The sequence below is a fragment of the Lipotes vexillifer genome, unplaced genomic scaffold (assembly GCF_000442215.2).
Source record: "Lipotes vexillifer unplaced genomic scaffold, Lipotes_vexillifer_v1.1 scaffold822, whole genome shotgun sequence".
Lineage (NCBI taxonomy): Eukaryota > Metazoa > Chordata > Mammalia > Artiodactyla > Lipotidae > Lipotes > Lipotes vexillifer.
In genome coordinates, this window is record NW_006770496.1 from 3,258,391 (window position 1) to 3,275,880 (window position 17,490).

The following is a 17,490-nucleotide window of genomic DNA, read 5'->3' on the forward strand; positions in this document are numbered from 1 at the left end:
GAAAGAGCCCAAGTCCTGGGTTTATGGAATCTGTCTACTCACTGGGGGAAGACAAGCCGGTTAAAGTATTAATTCAGGTTAAAGTGACTATTGGCACCAGGGCCAAAAAAAAAAACTTGCTGTAAAAAGTTATTTCCAAATCAGAAATAAGTTAGTTGCAGCTTTAGTATTTCTAGAAATCTGTAACATTGATCAAGGACATCAGCTCATGAATTCTTAATTTTAACATTGGTCAAAGGAAGAGAATGGCAAGGCCACACGGCTCTTGAGAAGCATTTCCACCCACCCTTCTCTGTTAATTAGACACACACTTCCTGTCCTTTAGGAACCCAACGAGGCATTTCTCGGTCTATCCTGGATTTCCCATCCTTGCTCCTATCAACATTTTTCGTGGTAAAATCCTGATGTTGTGTACCAGGGAAGCTCAGTACTAAGTGTCCCAAGGTTTTTATTAGGGGCTGGTAACATAGGCATCCTCTGCCTAGCACGTTATCAAAATTCCAAACTCCCAGAAAGAATGTAGGTGTTCAGTATAAGCCACTATTATCATTTAGGGTGATGGGAGCTTTCCGGAATTCAAGTTCCCTGATGCCAGCTAAAGGTCAACCTTGCAAGCAGGTTTTTCAAAGGATCCCCTTCAGACCTACTATGTTAATTCTCATCTGAACAGCAAGTTTGTCTCATCTTTTCCTTTCTGCCATGCCCACCTTGGATCTCCCATGAATATGCATACCACCTCCCAGTCAGTCATAGATTTGTAGAGAGCTTGGGCTCTCTTGGATCCCCCAGTTCTGTGGACAACTTTCCAGTGCACCAGGGATGTGAGAACTTGTCTCCCGTCATTGGTTGTCTCCTTTTCAGAATCTCTGTAAAAGGTCTGGCTAGTCTGCCAGTCTACTGTTTACCAAACTAGTACTGTAACCCTAAGGTGGCAGAGCTGTGAACTTCCGCCTTTCATTTCCTCCTGAGTTTGCTGCTTTTACTGATGGTGCATAGAGTTTTTGCTCTCTGCCCCCAAACAAGTCAGCTCCTTGCAGTAGCAAAGGTTCTGCTTTTCATGGCCAACCCCACCTGGGTAGGACCGTTGGGCTGGGGGAAGCAGAGGTGATGTAATGGTGGGTGGGAGCGGCCAAACCAACAATGCCACAGACTCCCACTATTTCCACCTAGAGCTTATCAGTTTTTTTTGGTTCTTTTGGCTGCATAGGGTCTTCGTTGCTGTGCTTGGGCTTTCTCTAGTTACGGCAAGCAGGGACTACTCTTCGTTGCGGTGTGTGGGCTTCTCATTGCCGTGGCTTCTCTTGTTGCGGAGCACGGGCTCTAGGCGCGCGGGCTTCAGTAGTTGCAGCATGTGGGCTCAGTAGTTGTGGCACGTGGTCCATAGAGCACGCGGGCTTCAGTACTTGTGGCACATAGGCTCAGTGGTTGTGGTTTGCAGGCTCTAGAGGGCAGGCTCAGTAGTTGTGGCGTTGCTCCACGGCATGTGGGATCTTCCTGGACCAGGGCTCGAACCCGTGTCCCCTGCATTGGCAGGCGGATTCTTAACCACTGCGCCACCTGGGAAGTCCCTCATCAGTTTTTTTGTGAATGCATGTTTCTCCATTTGTTTTCCTTTTGATCAATTACTTGATCCTAATATGGTTTTTGACAGTTTTGTCCAATTTCACAGTTGTTATTGAAAGAGGGGATTTACTAACTTCTTCCTCTGCCGTATCTGGAAGTCCCCATATTCATTGATTTTTGCATGTTGATCCAACCTTATATTTGTCAGATAACCTCACTTGTTTACAATGTATTAGTTTTTCTAAATATTGCTGGATTTGGTTGGCTAATATTTTTAAGGACTTTTGCTGATATTTATGGGGATATTAGTCTGTAGTTTTATTTTCTTGTAACGTTTTTGCCTGGTTTTAGTTTCAAGGTAATGCAGCCTTCCAGAATTATTGGGAAATGTTCAATCTCCTATTTTTAATGAGAATTTATATAGAATTGATATTATGTCTTCCTTAAAGGTTTGTTAGAATTAGACAGTGAAGCCCTCAGGATCTGGAGTTTTGTTCATGGGAGATTTTTCTACTACAAATCCACTTTCTGTAGGAATCTATTGGTGTTTTATGTCTTTAGAGGAAACTCACCCATTTCGTATATATCATCAAAGTAAAAAAAAATTATTGTAGAATTCAGTTAGCAAAAAATTCTTATTTAAATTTTTTGCATATATGTGAATTGTCTTTTATGCTCTTTAATTTTCCTTATTTGGATTTGATATTATATTAATCTGTAAAGACCTGCTTTTTATTTTTTTGCTATTTTTTCTACTTTCTATTTATTATATTAATATTTTCAAAGTACCACTTCTTTAAAGTCTTCCTTGGTTTTCTTGTATTGCTCTTTGTAATTGAATTCTGTCACCCTCATTTCTTGTCTTCTCATTTCTTTGGGATTGTTCTGTAGCATTTTCTGATGCTTGAGGGAAAGTGCTTGGCTCTTGTTTTCACCTCTCTTATTTTCTGGTAAATGCATTTTAAATCTATAAATTTTCCTCTAAGTAGTACTTTTTTGTGTGTCTTACAAATTAACTATTTTGCGACTTTCTTTTTAACCGAAAAAGTTTAATGTTATTTAGTTTCGAGCTGAAAGGATTTTTAAAGCCATTCCTAGTTACCATTTTCCAATTTTGCTGCATTTATGATTAGAAAAAATAATTTGCATTATATAAATTCATTGAGATTTATTGTGGCATAGGATGTGAACATTAAAAAAATCTTTACTTGTGTTTGAGGGTAACGTATAGTTTCTCTATGTGAAGTTTGTATTCTCCGTTTGTGAGCTTATTAATATTGTTCAGATTTTATGTTAACATTTATCTTCTTTTTCTACTTTAGAGGGAAATATTTAACATTTCCAATGAACACTGTCAACTTTTTCTTCCTACAGAGTTTTTCAGTTGTTCTTCTATACACTTTGAATCTATACTGTTAATTGCAAATTGCAAATATTATATGTTCGTGATATGTATAACCTTGCTTTGCTGTTTGTTTTATCAGCATATAATGTCATTTTGTTGTCTTTTTTCATATATTTTTGTTTGAATTTAGTTTTGTGAGACATCACAGTAGCTAACCCAGATTTCTTTGGTTCATTTTATCTGGTATATCTTGTTCTCTTCGTCTGTTTTCAACCTTTCTGTGTACTTTTAAGTTTGTCTTTTGTAGACAATATGATATTGCAGTTTTCCCCTTAAATACAACTTGAGCATCTGTCCTTTAGTTAGTGAATTTAACCTCTTTACATTTATGGCAGTTATCATTATATTAGGACTTAACTTCTTTCATTTTATTTGAGATTTTCCAAACATTTTACTTTCTTTTTAGATTCTTTTCCTTTTCAGTGGTTAGGTAGTTTGTGTAATTTAGACCTATGTACTCTCCCTCCCATTGATTTCTTAAACTTATCAGAATACATTTCTTCCCCAGGAGACAGAGCATTTGAGATTCTTCAGCATATCCCACCACCCTTTATAGTTCCTACCCACTCCCTGACCCCCTACTTCATTTAGGTATCATTTAGGGTTTTAGTCATGATGTGTTTCAGTTATAATTTATCCCCTTTGCTATGGTTCTTGCTCTTCTTGCTCTTTTAGACAATAATGAATTGAAAGTTTGGCAAATATTTTCTCATTTGTTAAATGAAAACAATTCCAGCTTCCTCACATGGCTTCTTGTGGGAAGTAAGTTAGGTGATATAAGTGTGAGCACTTGATGACATGTGAAGAATTACACAGTTGCTGATTGTGAGGCAAAAGGTGTGTTTTATTCCAAGGCCTGCCCATTTTCTACTTCTTTCAAAAAGTCTTTTCCAACTGCATTTCAGAAATCTGAATTAGCGTTTGCTTTGCTTTCCTCTATCACACGTTGTCCCTTTCTGATTGACAGATGCCTGTGTGTGTTACCAAGCCTACCGGATACTGTGTAGTGTATTTCACCAGGTTTAACACCTTGAGCAGGGAAAAGCCAAGGATAAAAGCCTTTGGAATGTTGATGATGGAGTGTGGACGGCAGGGTGTTGTTGGAGCTATCTCTTGTCAGCAGTAGAAGGGAGACTGTGAAGTTGGAGGGTCCAGAAGTAGCCAGGTGTGGGAACAGCGAGCTCTGTCATGCAGTGGAAACTATTTTTAGGTACTATTAAGATTAAAATGCATTATTACAATATATGGCATAATCTAATGGTACCTCCCTTTATTCCTTACTAGGCTCATATTGGCAACTTGTTAACATCAAAATTCTTCAGTTACAAGGATTTTGACACTTTATTGTATACCTGTGCAGCGGAGTTTGATTTTATGGAGAAGGAGGTAAGATGTGATTTCTCCTTTCTTTCCTTAGGTTTTGGTCCATTCATTTTTCCTGTTATTCAGATTCTTACCTCTGTGCTCTTATCTCAGTTTGAAGGAAAAGGAAAACCTGGCAGCTTAAAGGAAGATTTTCCTATTTACATTAGTACAGCTTCCTGAAATATATGGTCTTTTCTTATTTTGATAATTTAGAAACATGCATTCAGTCCAGCAATAGTTTTTAGGATGAGTAAACACAGAGGCATTTCACGTCGCCTCTTTTTAGGGATAGCATTAGTTCAGTGACGCTCTCAAGCTTTTAAGTTTCCACTCGCTTTGTGGTTGTTTGTTTGAATGACCTCATTGCTTTGAAATATCATTGAGTATAAGTTTTTCATTCCAACAACATTTTGTTCCTAAAACTGTATTCAGGTGTTTAGAAGGAAACCAGAGAGTAGTTTAGTGGATAGTGAGACAGAAGTCTGTGATATTACTTGATGTTCTTGAACAAGTGACTCTCATTCTTTGAGTTGTAGCTTACTAGTTTCTGGTAGTATGCTACAGATAGATATTGTGAGGATGCAAGGAGATACATAGGAAAGTACTTTGATATTTTAAGGTATTTTATATTAAATACCACTTTGCAGTACTTTATGAGCTAGTTTGGTTCAACAGACGTGTAGATATATGTCTTTTTTTCACACCACCCATGTGGCCCCGATTTATGATGATATTTTATTATCTGTCAGACATTTTTCTTCAAAGCTGTGTGAGTGTATATATATGGAAGTGGCCAACAGTCGTCTGTTGACACATTCATCTTCCCCGATCCCCACTGGGTCAGCCCATGTCCTAAGTTACAGACCAGTGGAGGAGAGTGCACCACTCAGCAGACTTCTACCCACCACACATTCTGAGCTGAGCGTGTCCTGCAGATGTAGTGTTTACTCCAGTGACCTATCAGTCTTCGTTTCCTGTGTTCTGGCAAATGGTTTTGACACATAATGGCTGATAAAAAGTGTACAAATGATAGTGTTGAACCTGCTGAAAGAAACTAAGGAAAAGTATCTTGCAAGGCTTTAAAATGCATGCTTAATAGCAGGTCAAGACTCTTTCAAGGAGGTGGTAAAGGAAGTAGAGTATAGGCATCAACAGAGAAATTAGGACTCAGTGGAAATCCTTTAACATTATTGAGGATATACACACCTTTACAACCTGAGAGTATGAACCATCAGTTGTGTGATAGAAGAAATTGTTTATTGAGGCATAAGGTGCCTTTAGTCAATTTGAAGAAAATGGCAAAGCTTTGTCCAGCCTGCCCTTCCTCATCTCCATAGGTATCTTCACAGGGACGATGCTGTAGAGACAGAGCATGGTGCCAGTTCAGAGAGGGCATCTCTTGTATGGTACGTCCATATAGTGGGGAAGAGGGAACAATTTAACATGATATCATACCGATATGGAAAGACACTTAAGATGTATAATGGGATGAGCAAAATGGTCCGATCTTATCGACCTATAATTAGCACACATAGAATAAAGTGTAAGAGACCAAAATTTTAACAGTTGTTTTTTTTGGTGGCGAGATAATCAGTGATCAACTTTTTTTGTAATTTGCATCTTCTAAATTTTCTATAATAATCATATTTTAATTGTGCTACTAAAAAAAAAGTTAAAACAGTGAGGGGGATTTTTGCTTTTTAGATATGAAAATGGAAAGCAATAGTATTTAAAGTACAAGGATAGCAAAACAGGAACATTATGACCAAAAACAGACAATGCTGGATAGACCCATGTGTAGGTACTTAACTATGTTTATGTGTGTGTACTTAGTATGAAGTGAAGAGAGCACCACATAGTATATCAATAAATGGTTAAAAGATGCATTGTTTCCTGAATATTATTTGAAAAATTGAATTGGGGTGGGGAGTCAGCTTAAGGCCTTGTATCATAGTATACACCAAACTTCATTTCAGTTAATGTGTTAAATATAAATAAAGCCTGAAAAATTAATCTGAGAAAAATTTGAATGAATATTAACTTCATTATTAATGAGCATAATACAAGTGCAAAACATATATGAGAATGATTAATAGATTTGTCTGCATGTAACTTAAAACATCTGTACATTAAATACTATAAAAATTCCAAAGGAAATGACTGGGATGATTCTTGCAATAAATATAATAAATGAAACTAGAGATTAATATAATTAGTATAGGAGCTTGTTCAAATCAATGAAAAAAGTTACCAAGGGCTCTCACCCTTTCCCAGCACCAAAAACACATCCCCCCTCCCCCCTCCCCCCCCCGCATAAATGAGCAAATGTGAACATACAATCCATCCGGAAGGAAATGCTGATAACTGATTAAAATGTGAAATTCATTGTCTCCTTTATTTTTTCTCCATTTTCTAGTTTTCACAATGAGCATATGTAACTTTTATGCTTAGAATAAAATCAACAATTACAAGAAATATTAAAATAAAAGAACTTACAGTTCTAATAGAACACACACACATGTGCATACATCTCTCACTGTGTGGTTTGCATTTGTTCTGTGCATACCCTCTCTCTGGTGTATCTTTTGGCATTGAGGAAGTTTTATAATTTTGTTTCCTTTATATTAATACTTGTATATATTAACCTTAGTCCCTTCTGTCGGTTTCCTCCTGAGAGTTATACTGAACGTAGCTAGTTGTTTCTTGCCCCATGCCTATTCCCACCCATTTCTAATTTATTGTAATACTATAATCAGGGAGATTATTTTACTTCTTATATACTCTCCCCCTTTTACCACATTTTTAAGAGTCCCATTGTATCTTCATTGTCAGCACGTATAACCTCTCATACTCTTCTTTCACCTTTATATCCCCATCATTGTCGTAGTTCTGTAGAGCATTGTTTTTATTGTACACTATGAGTTGTAGGATCGAAGAACCCATTTCTTGGCTGTGTGAAGATTACTCTCCAGTGGATTCCTCAGGAAGGGCTCATGGGAGCAGTAATCCCTGAATTTTTACATGCTCAAAATATTTTATCAGTGGCTTTTATGTGTGAAGGTCAGTTTGGCTAGATACAAAATCTTTGGCTCACCTATCTTTCCTTGAGAATCCTAAATAAATTACTGTCTTCTGGCCTAAAGTGTTGCTATGAAAATCTGATGCTAATATGATTTTCTTTTTAAAAGAAATATTTAAAAAACACCTTTTAAATAAACTTTTGGAATATAATGTTAAAATTGTTTGAACTCCTTATTAAATTTTGTTAAATACTTTTAACACAATTTTGACATACTTCCTTTTTAAACTAAGCATCTGTATCTTACTACTTATATTTATTGTTAACGGTTATTAGCAAATGTCTAACTTTTAAAATAATAAAATAATTTTAGGGGACTTCCTTGGTGGTCCAGTGGTTAAGACTGTGCTTCCACTGCAGGGGGCATGGGTTTGATCCCTGGTTGGGGAACTAAAATCCTACATGCCATTCAGTACGGCCAAAAAGTAAATAAAATTTGAAAGTTTAGATCTATAAAAAAATAGTTTTAGTTATGACTTTTGTGTAGGTTAAAACATAACTTAAAAATTACAAAATAGAAATATATTTATTATTTTAAAATAATAACATGCAAATGTTTATAAATAGTAAAATGAAAACATAAAAATTCTGTTTTTAATGGAATTTCTAACTCATGAAGAATGCATTTTATATAATGAATTATGAAAATTACTTGTCTAATACAGAATAGTGAGAAAATTGGACTAAGGAGAGGGAAATCAGAAAATGCTACTTACTGTATACTTTGTAGAATTAAAATGTACCAGCATTTTTAATATGGTTGAAGCTAGATTTCTCTTTATAAACATATTGGGGAAAGCATACATCATTTTACTTAATGATGTAAGATTATTTTTCTGAGGGAAAGTGTTGGTAATAAGCAAATCAGTTGCATTTTAGAAATTTCAAGCCCAGGATTGTTTAAGACTGTGATCTCAAATTATCGAGAGGTGTATAGGATTACAGTGTGTGGGGCTTTTTTAATAAAAAAAATTTTTTCTGTACTTTTTTATCTGTTACCAAAGAAAACGTAGAAATGTTTTTATTCCTCTTATAAACATTAGTCATTATTGTGTGTGTGTGTATCTGGAGATCATGGTTATTTTTATCCCAGATAAAATGCACAGTAAAGCTCATGCCATTTAAAGGAGTTCTGCTGACCCTAAGTGAATAATAAGTTATGCTCTCTAGTTAGAAAAGTAGTGTGCAAAAGTGAACAGTAGTCTTTCTAGTCATGTTTTACAGGTGTTTGGGAACTGTATTTGTTAGTGTTTTCAACTCAACATTTTGGGCAAGTTCGTTTCTATGGAAATGCATCTTCATTTTTGCAGTGGGAGTCAGTGAGTAGATTGGACCCTAGATGGGTAAATGCTTATGTTTCTTTACTAACATGTTTTAAAATTCACTTGGATCATGATTTGAAATTTCATTTGAAATCATCTTTTCTTCTAACAAAACATCTCTTTGAATTTCAGACTCCACTGAGGTATACAAAGACATTATTGCTTCCAGTTGTTCTTGTCGTGTTTATTGCAATCATTGGAAAGGTAGGTCTATCACTTAAGAGCACTTTCTCATAATAGAACATTTTCTTATTTCTTCACTTCTTGTGTAGTTATATATACTAGGCTACATGTTAATCTAATACAATATTTTATATAGATTGATTGAAACACATTCTGTATTTTCTTACTAATAGCCTTTGATGAACATTTATAAGCCTTAAAAACATGGTGCTAGTTGCCAGCATAAAGTAGATCTAGGGAAAGGATGCTCAAGTTTTGATCGTCATGTATTTTGAAAGATAGGATCAGAGGAACCATATTGACGCAGATACAATTGTTTTTGCTTATGTGAATTATTACTGATTCACTTTTAACTTTTATGTAATATTTCTTTAAAATATTTAATATATGCCTTTCTAAGTCATTTGTGCAGTATTCATTAACTTCTGGATAGAGTTTATTATTAATCAAAAGGAAAAAATAGAATATTAACAGTGTATTACTAAACTTGGTAAAATAGACTCCCAACTTGACTTTGATAATGAAATTTTAAGTCCACATGTAAATCAGGCCAGGGAAGTTCCAATCTTCAGTAAAGAGTGATGTAATAGTCCCTCATTTTTTCTTTTAAGAGTTGGTGAACTCTGTAAGTACAGGTATTTTAAGAGAATGAATTGGGGTTAGTCTGTAATCAAAATGATAGACCGACCCTAAAAGTTTTCTGATTTGTAGCTATTATTTTTGTGTTCGTACAGTGTCATATATTTGTAGAATATTCTGTACTATAATTATTATTTACATCATATATTTATAATCTCCCCAAACATTTCATATACCTTATTTCAATTGGTTCTTCAACAGCATTATGGGGTACACAGATATTATTATTTCCATTTTGACAAGTGCAAAATTATAAGGTCAGAGAGGTTATTACCAGCCTCACATCATGTCCGTTAAAAAAGCAAGGGAAGACTGAGAATCAGACTGTACCTTTACCCCCGCTCATTGAGTGTTGTATAGTATTCAGCTTTGTAGTCTCACAGCCCTTTTTAAATCTTGTCAGTTTATGGTTAGTCAATTTCTGCTGTATGCCAGGCTCTGTGCTCTTCGCTTCCTTTGCTTTCTTTATGTGGGTGGGCACCCAGTAGGTAATAAAAAAAATACTAGATGTTGGCAATCCAGAATGTATTAAAAAGATAGCAACCTGGATGGCTAGAGATGATGAAAATGACTAGATTGGGGTCAAAGAAAGTGAGATGTTTGACGTAAAGAAGAAAGACTTAAATGGAAAGAGGATAATTCTTTTCGAAGACTTAAAAGGCTCCCACTTGGAAATAAGATTATACTTATTTTGGCTCCTTAATATTATGGCCAATTCTAGGAGTTAGGGCTTTTGACCAGCATTGATCTGGTCTGATTAGGAAAGCGTTATAGGTTTAATCAGCAGCTAGGTGGTTCTTCCAAGGGCTGAATTAAAACCTATCAGGCAGTGTCACAGAGGACATCTACAATGGGGACAGGATTTCAGATTAGATGACCTCCCAGTGACTGCTAAATATGAAAGCACAGTGTTTAGTTAGTTATGCTTATCAGTCTCTGAGCCAGTCCTCCAGTTATGTGCACGTATAATTAAGGAGAGGCATTGCCAACAACCTGGGCATGGTGGAATTCACTTAAAGGTGAATCGGAAGCCAAAAGGTCAAGTTTCAAGACCCTTTTTAGTTGTTGTCCACCTTTAGGGAGATCATTTAATCCTTCTGAGCCTGTTGCTCGTTTTTAAAATGAGGATAATAAAACTTATCTGAACAGGGTTGGATATAGATATGATGAGGTACTGTACAAATGTAAGATTTTTTTGTTATAATTACTATTTTCTGAATTACTTCTTATCTCCATACTTCTGTATTTTTAAGTAAATAAAAGTTTGAAAGTTTAGAAGATACATTATTTGAAATTTTCTTTTTCCCAATACAGCTGTTATAAAATGTTTAAAAATCTATTTGCAGATTGTTAGTGACATGTGGGGTGTCTTAACTAAACAACAAACACATATAAGGTAAATATGCCATTAATGATTTTGTTGCCTCCTCTGTTTATTAAGTAGTTATTTATGGTATATTAATTTTATAGTTACATGTTGTACACTCAACATTTGTTAATTGGTGCCTCGGTTGTTGCCATCCCCCTTCTCCGCTTTTCTCATTATTCCCCATTTGTGTAGAGCTCAGCACATCACTTGTTCATTCCCCAAATCCCATCCAGTATGATCTGACTGTAGCCCTATAGTAATCTATACTTGAAGGATACAGCTTTGTGCTTCAGTTTGGCAGGGAAAACAAATTACTCTGTTGATGGTTTTAGGACCAATGGACAGCTCTTTGAGAGAAGAGCATGGAAATGTGAAAGTGGACCCACACCTCATTTTTACATAAAATAAATTCCAGATGGAGCAAAGATTTAAATATAGAAAAAAAAAAAACAACTCCCAAATAAACCAAGAGATTATTTTTATAATTTTAGGGTTAGAGACGCCTTGTTAAGTATGACATAAAGCCTAGAAGCTAGAAAGAAAGATTGACGAGGTTGACCAGATAAATTCTTTGGTTTGGTAAAATACTGTAAGCACTGTTCAAAGAAAAATACAACTTGGAGAAAATAGTTGCAAATTATAACAAGGGCCTAATGACCATCATACATAAAGAACTGCTATAAATTAATAAGAAAAATACTAAAAACCCATTTGAAAAATGAGTGAAAGACTCAAATGGGCAATTGAGAAAAAAAAAAAAAATTCCCATTTTCCCTTTTCCGCTACACTAATGTCCCACAGATCTCCTTTCTGCTCTTTGACCATGACAAGTAGTTTCCTGCCTCTGCAGTTTTTCAGGGGTTGTACCCTAAGTCCGTAATTGTGCCTCCTGCTTTCCGCAGCCTGGCTTGGCGTGACTCACTCCTTTAATCCTTGCTTAAATGCCACCTCCTTCAAGAAGGCTTTCTTGAACATCACTTCTGAGTAGATCCCTTCGTCTCCTTCCTTGTTATTCTCCACCATCACACCCTTTTTCTTTCTCTCAGCATTTGTCACCATGTGTGCTTACATACTGATGTGTTGCCTGTGTCTCCTGAAGGGGGATGGGGTCATTTCTGTTCAGTTCAGTGGTTTATATGCAGTGCCTGGCACATAGGAAAGAATAGTAGTTGAGTGAGTAAAGACTTATGCATGACTTACAGGTACATGAAAAAGTGCTCCATCCCATGGTAAAGATAAAAGTGAAAGCCTTTTTACTTATCAAGTTTGTAAAAATTAATAATACCCAGTGCTTGCAAGCGTGGGAGGAAGTGGGTGGTAGGGCAGTTAGGCAATACAAGCAAAACATACAGTGGGCCTGTCCTTTAACTCTGCAGTTTCACCAGTGCAAATGTGTCCCCTAGAAATGCTCACGGAAATGCAGAGGTAATGGTACAGAGATGCCCACTGTGGTGGTGTATGTAATGTGGAAACTGAGAACAACCAAAATATCCACTAGTGCGGGATTGATTTACTTATGACCCAGTCGTAAAGTGGAATTTCTTTATGGAAATATTTCCTCATACATCCTTGAATTAAAAAATTACAAGACATATATATGATGATTACACTTTTGTTTAAAATATAAAGATTTTGTATGTGTCTTTGTACATAGGAGGGATATGGAAGGATAAAACTTGTAACTTTTAGGAGCATGGGATTAGAGGATGGAGCAAAGGAAGTTTTAATTCTAATTTCATTCTTTTGTGGGATTTTTTGGGGGAGTAGAGATTATTGAATTTGTGTGTCTATATATTTTCTTTTATAACACACAACCTTATCTATTGTTATTTCACCTCCAACCAGTGATAAATTATTGCATGCACTCTTGAGACAATCCTTGTTCTCGCTTAGAAACAGTTTACTGTAACTGTGCACTTACTTCTACCTGATGCCTTTGAGAGCCGGGGAAAAGAAACAAGCTTCTGGTATGTAATGCCAAAATTTCTCTTCAACTGAGATGAAGTTTTTTTAAGAGCTCAGAAAGGGGCTACCGTTATAACTATAGTATGCACCTCTGGAAGAGAAAGGTAGAACTTTTCACAGAAACAAAACAGTCTTTTCAATAATAACTCAACTATAGAAGTAACTATAGAAAAGCACTGAGCTTCGCGGGGCTCTCAATTCAGGTAGGATCAGAGCTTTTTGGAAAGGAGAATGGCACATCGACATTTCATTTTGCATAAGTACCAAAGTCATATGCCAATGTAAAAAGGGGAGAGGTAGGACACACATTTTAATTCTCAAGGTGTGAGTATCAGTATCTCCTTTATTCAGGGAGCTAGGGGATAAAGTAGGAGAGAGACAGCATGATGAAGTAGAAAATATATCGACTCTGAAACCAGTCAATATATAGACCTGGCTTCGCCTCTTACTACCTCTGTAACCTGTTTTCCTTAGCTGTCAGTTAGGGTAATAAATAGTTGTAAGTAGGATAATAAATAGTTGTAAGATCAGAGTTAATGGAATGTAATGATCACATTAACATTTTAGGTGCTCGGTAAATGGTAACTGATAATTTTTACTTGGCATGAAAGAAGAATAAAGGAGGATCCATTTCACTTCCTTCATTTGCCCAGTAATTTTACTGTTTGCTAACACATCAATATATTTGAAAGCAAGTCCTCAAATCAGATTGTGTGCTACCTAGATTGTGTGCTACTTATTCAATTAACCTACCTTAGGGGTTAATTGAATCATTTGCTCATTCATTCAAAAAAAAAGATTGAACTCTATGTGCTAGGCATTGTTTTCTAGGTCTTGGAAATATATCAGTGTTTAGGATAGAGAAGGTTTGTGTTATCAAGTCGCACATTTGTGTCTCTGATGCAGACTTCTCCCTTGAACTCCAGATTTATACATACGATTCCCTGTTTGTCATTTCTACTTGGGTGTCTAATGAGAATCTCAAATTTTGTGAACACAATACGGAGCCTCAGAATGTGCTTCCCTGTCAGTACCATTCTCCTGGATCTCCCTCATCTCATTCTGCTCCTGGCTCTCTCTTCTCCCTAATCGTGCCATCTTTGTTGTTAGCCTATCAGGGAGCCTGCTACCATGAGGCTTTGCCATGTCTGTTCTCTCTGCCTGAAGTGCTCTTCTTCCCTGAGGGATCCTCAGGCTCAAACTCTCAGCTCCTTCAGGCTATGCTCACATGTCACTCAGTTGGTGACCACACTGATAATATATGGCATCCCAGTCACCCAGCACTCCCTGCATCTTTTACCCTGTTTCCTTTTTTCCCCACAGTATTTATCGCCATGTGATGTATGTTTATTTGCTCGTTTGTTTGTCTCCTTCAACTTATATGTAAACTCTGTGAGGGCACGGATATTTTTCCATCTTGTTTACTGCTCAGGGCTCAATGAAATTGAGTGGATGGATGGATTTGTACCTGGTCCTCCTGAAGGGTTCATTTTAGTTAGGAGAGACATATGATAAATAAACCAATAAGTGAAAACTGTGTTTTCTGTGAGAAGATAAAACAGGGAAATGGAGTGGGAGTGATCAAGGTAAGGGGCACTGAATATGGGAGTCAAAGGCGGCTCTCTGATGTTTTAAGCCGTCAAATTAGTCTAGTGACTGGAGCACGGTGATCAAGAGGGAACCTGGTAGGAGATGAGTTTCCAGGATGGGAGGTGGGGAACCAGATTAGGAGGGCTATGTGTAGCATGGTAAGGATTTGAGAGTTTACTTTAATTACAAAAAAACCCATAGCTGCTTGGAAAGTTTTAAGTAAGGGAGTGGCATGTCTGGATTCCCATTTTCAAAAGGTTGCTCTCACTGCTGTGATAAGACTCAACACGGGGTCGGGGTGCGGGAAGGGGCCCGGAGTGAGATGTGGGGAGGATATATGGGCCTATAAAGATGCATCCTTTCTTAGGAAATTAAAACTGTCAAGCAAAGGTAAAGCTGGCATTATGTGGCTATTTTTATATTCCAGAGCTGCTGCTGAAAAAAATCTTGTGTGTGGCTTCCTAAATTGTCTCTAAAGCAGCTAGAATTTGCGGCAGAGCTGAGGGACTGCTGAGGACAGGAAGTAGGGGTATGGGACTGTGAGGGCTGCAGAGTTTCTTTTCACTCCCTGCTTTGCCAGGTTATATTACCAGTGAGGTATCTGATACACAGCCAGCGAGCCTTGTTGGCCTAATAAATATCCGTGTAGTCAGATATGTGGGATATGCAAAATAAACTGTTTTAAAAGACTGTAGCACCAGTTTTGGTTTATAACTTTCAGTTATTTTGATTTACATGTATGTGTCCTGAGGGAATATTACAGAAGTTGTAAAACTCATATTTGTAAGATAAAAATGCACATGATTGAAGTAAGTGCTTCAGTAATGATTCAATGATAGTATTTCTTTTTCCATTTCAGAAAACACCAATTTGATCATGGAGAGGTAAAGACTTAACATTACCAAAATTTGTCTTGTTTTAATGTTTGCATATGTTTGAATTTTTCTTTCTAGTTCCATTTTCTAACTTTATTGGTAAGTCACTAATCATCTTCAAAATAGGCCTGTATGTGTTTTTACGAGAATACTACAAACATGACCATTCATTTGTTAGAGCAATTAGGTAGGAAACTCATTTGGTCAGCTCTGATCATCCTCAAGGTAATAGCAGTTCATTGCTGGAGACCATTTAGACGTGTATGCAGAGTGTCTTTCGCATGATTAGGGATCACTTTTCTCTCTGCTCACCTTGCCCTGAGGCCTCAGAGATGTGACTGGTTGCTGTTCTCATATCCTGGTGATTCAGCCTGGTTTTTTTTTTAATTGAGGTATAATTGACATATAATATTATATTAGTTTCAGATGTACAACATAATGACTAGAATTTGTATATATTGTGGAATATCACCATGATAAGTCTAGTTAACATCCATTACCATACATAGTTACTCACATTATTTTCTTTTTTTTCTTGTGAAGAGGACTTTTAAGATCTACTCTCTCAGCAACAGCATGGTGACTATAGTTCATGATACTGTATTTCATATTTCCCTCTGTTTCAGAAATGTGGGCTTTATTAACCCTAGGCTTGATTCTGAGCAGAATTATAGGACCACTTCCCTTAGGGACTTTATAATTTTAGCCCTCTACTAAAAGGGACAAGTTTGAAAGCGAATTTTAAGACTTTCAGAAATCAAAATATTGATTATAATATTAAATATTATTAAATATTATTTCAGAAATCAAAATATTGTTACTAAGAAAAAGTACCCTTTTCCATATATTCACCAATTTAACAATATAATCTTAAACTTCACAAATAGTAGGAGTAAAAATATTTTCTCTTTCTTTCAGCTGGTTTATCATGCATTGCAACTGTTAGCATATACAGTTCTTGGTGTTTTAATTATGAGACTAAAACTCTTTTTGACGCCACACATGTGCGTTATGGCTTCCTTGATCTGCTCAAGACAGGTGAGATGATTGTTATGTTGGCATTATAGCTGCTATGATAATTTTACCCCAGCCTTTGTTATTGAGTGGCCCTAAAATAAAATAGTATTAAATTACCCAAAGTTCTTTAAATTGTTTATAATTAAAGTTCTTCATGGTTTTGTACTAATCTTTCCTAAGGGGTAAGGGCCAAAGCAGATCCCTTATCCTTTTAACTTCTAAAATAGTCCTTGGTGTACAGCAAACACTCATTCAGTGCAGGCTGAATTCACGAAGGATAACTACAGATATTGATAGAAAGCGATGATTGCACAGGGGCCCACACTCAGAAGGACTCTGCACCTAGATTGATGCTCTGCTGTTGCTGTTTTGAACTTCTTAAAAAATGTCAGACAAGGAACCCACATTTTTTGTGTTTTTTGGCTGCACCACGTGGCATGTGGGATCTTAGTTCTTGACCAGGGATTGAACCCTTGCCCCCTGCAGTGGAAGCATGGAATCTTAACCACTGGACTGCCAGGAAAGTCCCAAGGAACCCACATTTTTATTTTGCACTGAGTCTGGCAAATTATGTAGGTAGGCCTGGCCTTACCCGAATCTGGGAGTAGAGCAAGTTGACAGAAGAGTTTCTTAAATCATGTCCCACCTATATTAGGCTAATGGTAGAGTTGTTTTGATCCCTCAGGTTATTGTTTCTGGAACTTTTCCTTAGAATTATTAGTCCTGTATCAGGGATTCTAGCAGAGACTGTATTCTTCTCTGGGAAGTTGGATGCAGGCTGGTTTGTACTAACAGTTGTCAATGTATTCTTAATTTGCTTTCAGCTATTTGGATGGCTCTTTTGCAAAGTACATCCTGGTGCTGTTGTTTTTGCTGTGTTAGCAGCTATGTCAATACAAGGTTCAGCAAATCTGCAAACCCAGTGGAATATTGTAGGGGAGTTCAGCAATTTGCCGCAAGAAGAACTTATAGAGTGGATTAAATATAGCACTAAACCAGGTAAAAAAAGGTCATATTATTTAGCTGTGGTTTGCCCTACAGTTTTATGTACAACTGCACAGTCCTCAACCCAAGTTACTTCCAATGGCTTTACTTCCAGGAAAACTGTGGTTTTCCCT

The 17,490-nt window shown here is 36.6% G+C and overlaps 1 protein-coding gene across 1 annotated transcript in view; it reads left to right on the forward strand.

Annotated features, from left to right (window-relative positions):
- The window catches only part of DPY19L1 (dpy-19 like C-mannosyltransferase 1), an 87,515-nt gene that overhangs the window by 60,857 nt on the left and 9,168 nt on the right, over positions 1-17,490 (forward strand). The window contains exons 13-18 of the mRNA XM_007446125.1: positions 4,253-4,354; positions 8,867-8,938; positions 10,903-10,952; positions 15,340-15,364; positions 16,274-16,393; positions 17,197-17,371. Coding sequence (XP_007446187.1) covers positions 4,253-4,354; positions 8,867-8,938; positions 10,903-10,952; positions 15,340-15,364; positions 16,274-16,393; positions 17,197-17,371 — 544 coding nt within the window. The remainder of the gene's footprint in view (positions 1-4,252; positions 4,355-8,866; positions 8,939-10,902; positions 10,953-15,339; positions 15,365-16,273; positions 16,394-17,196; positions 17,372-17,490) is intronic.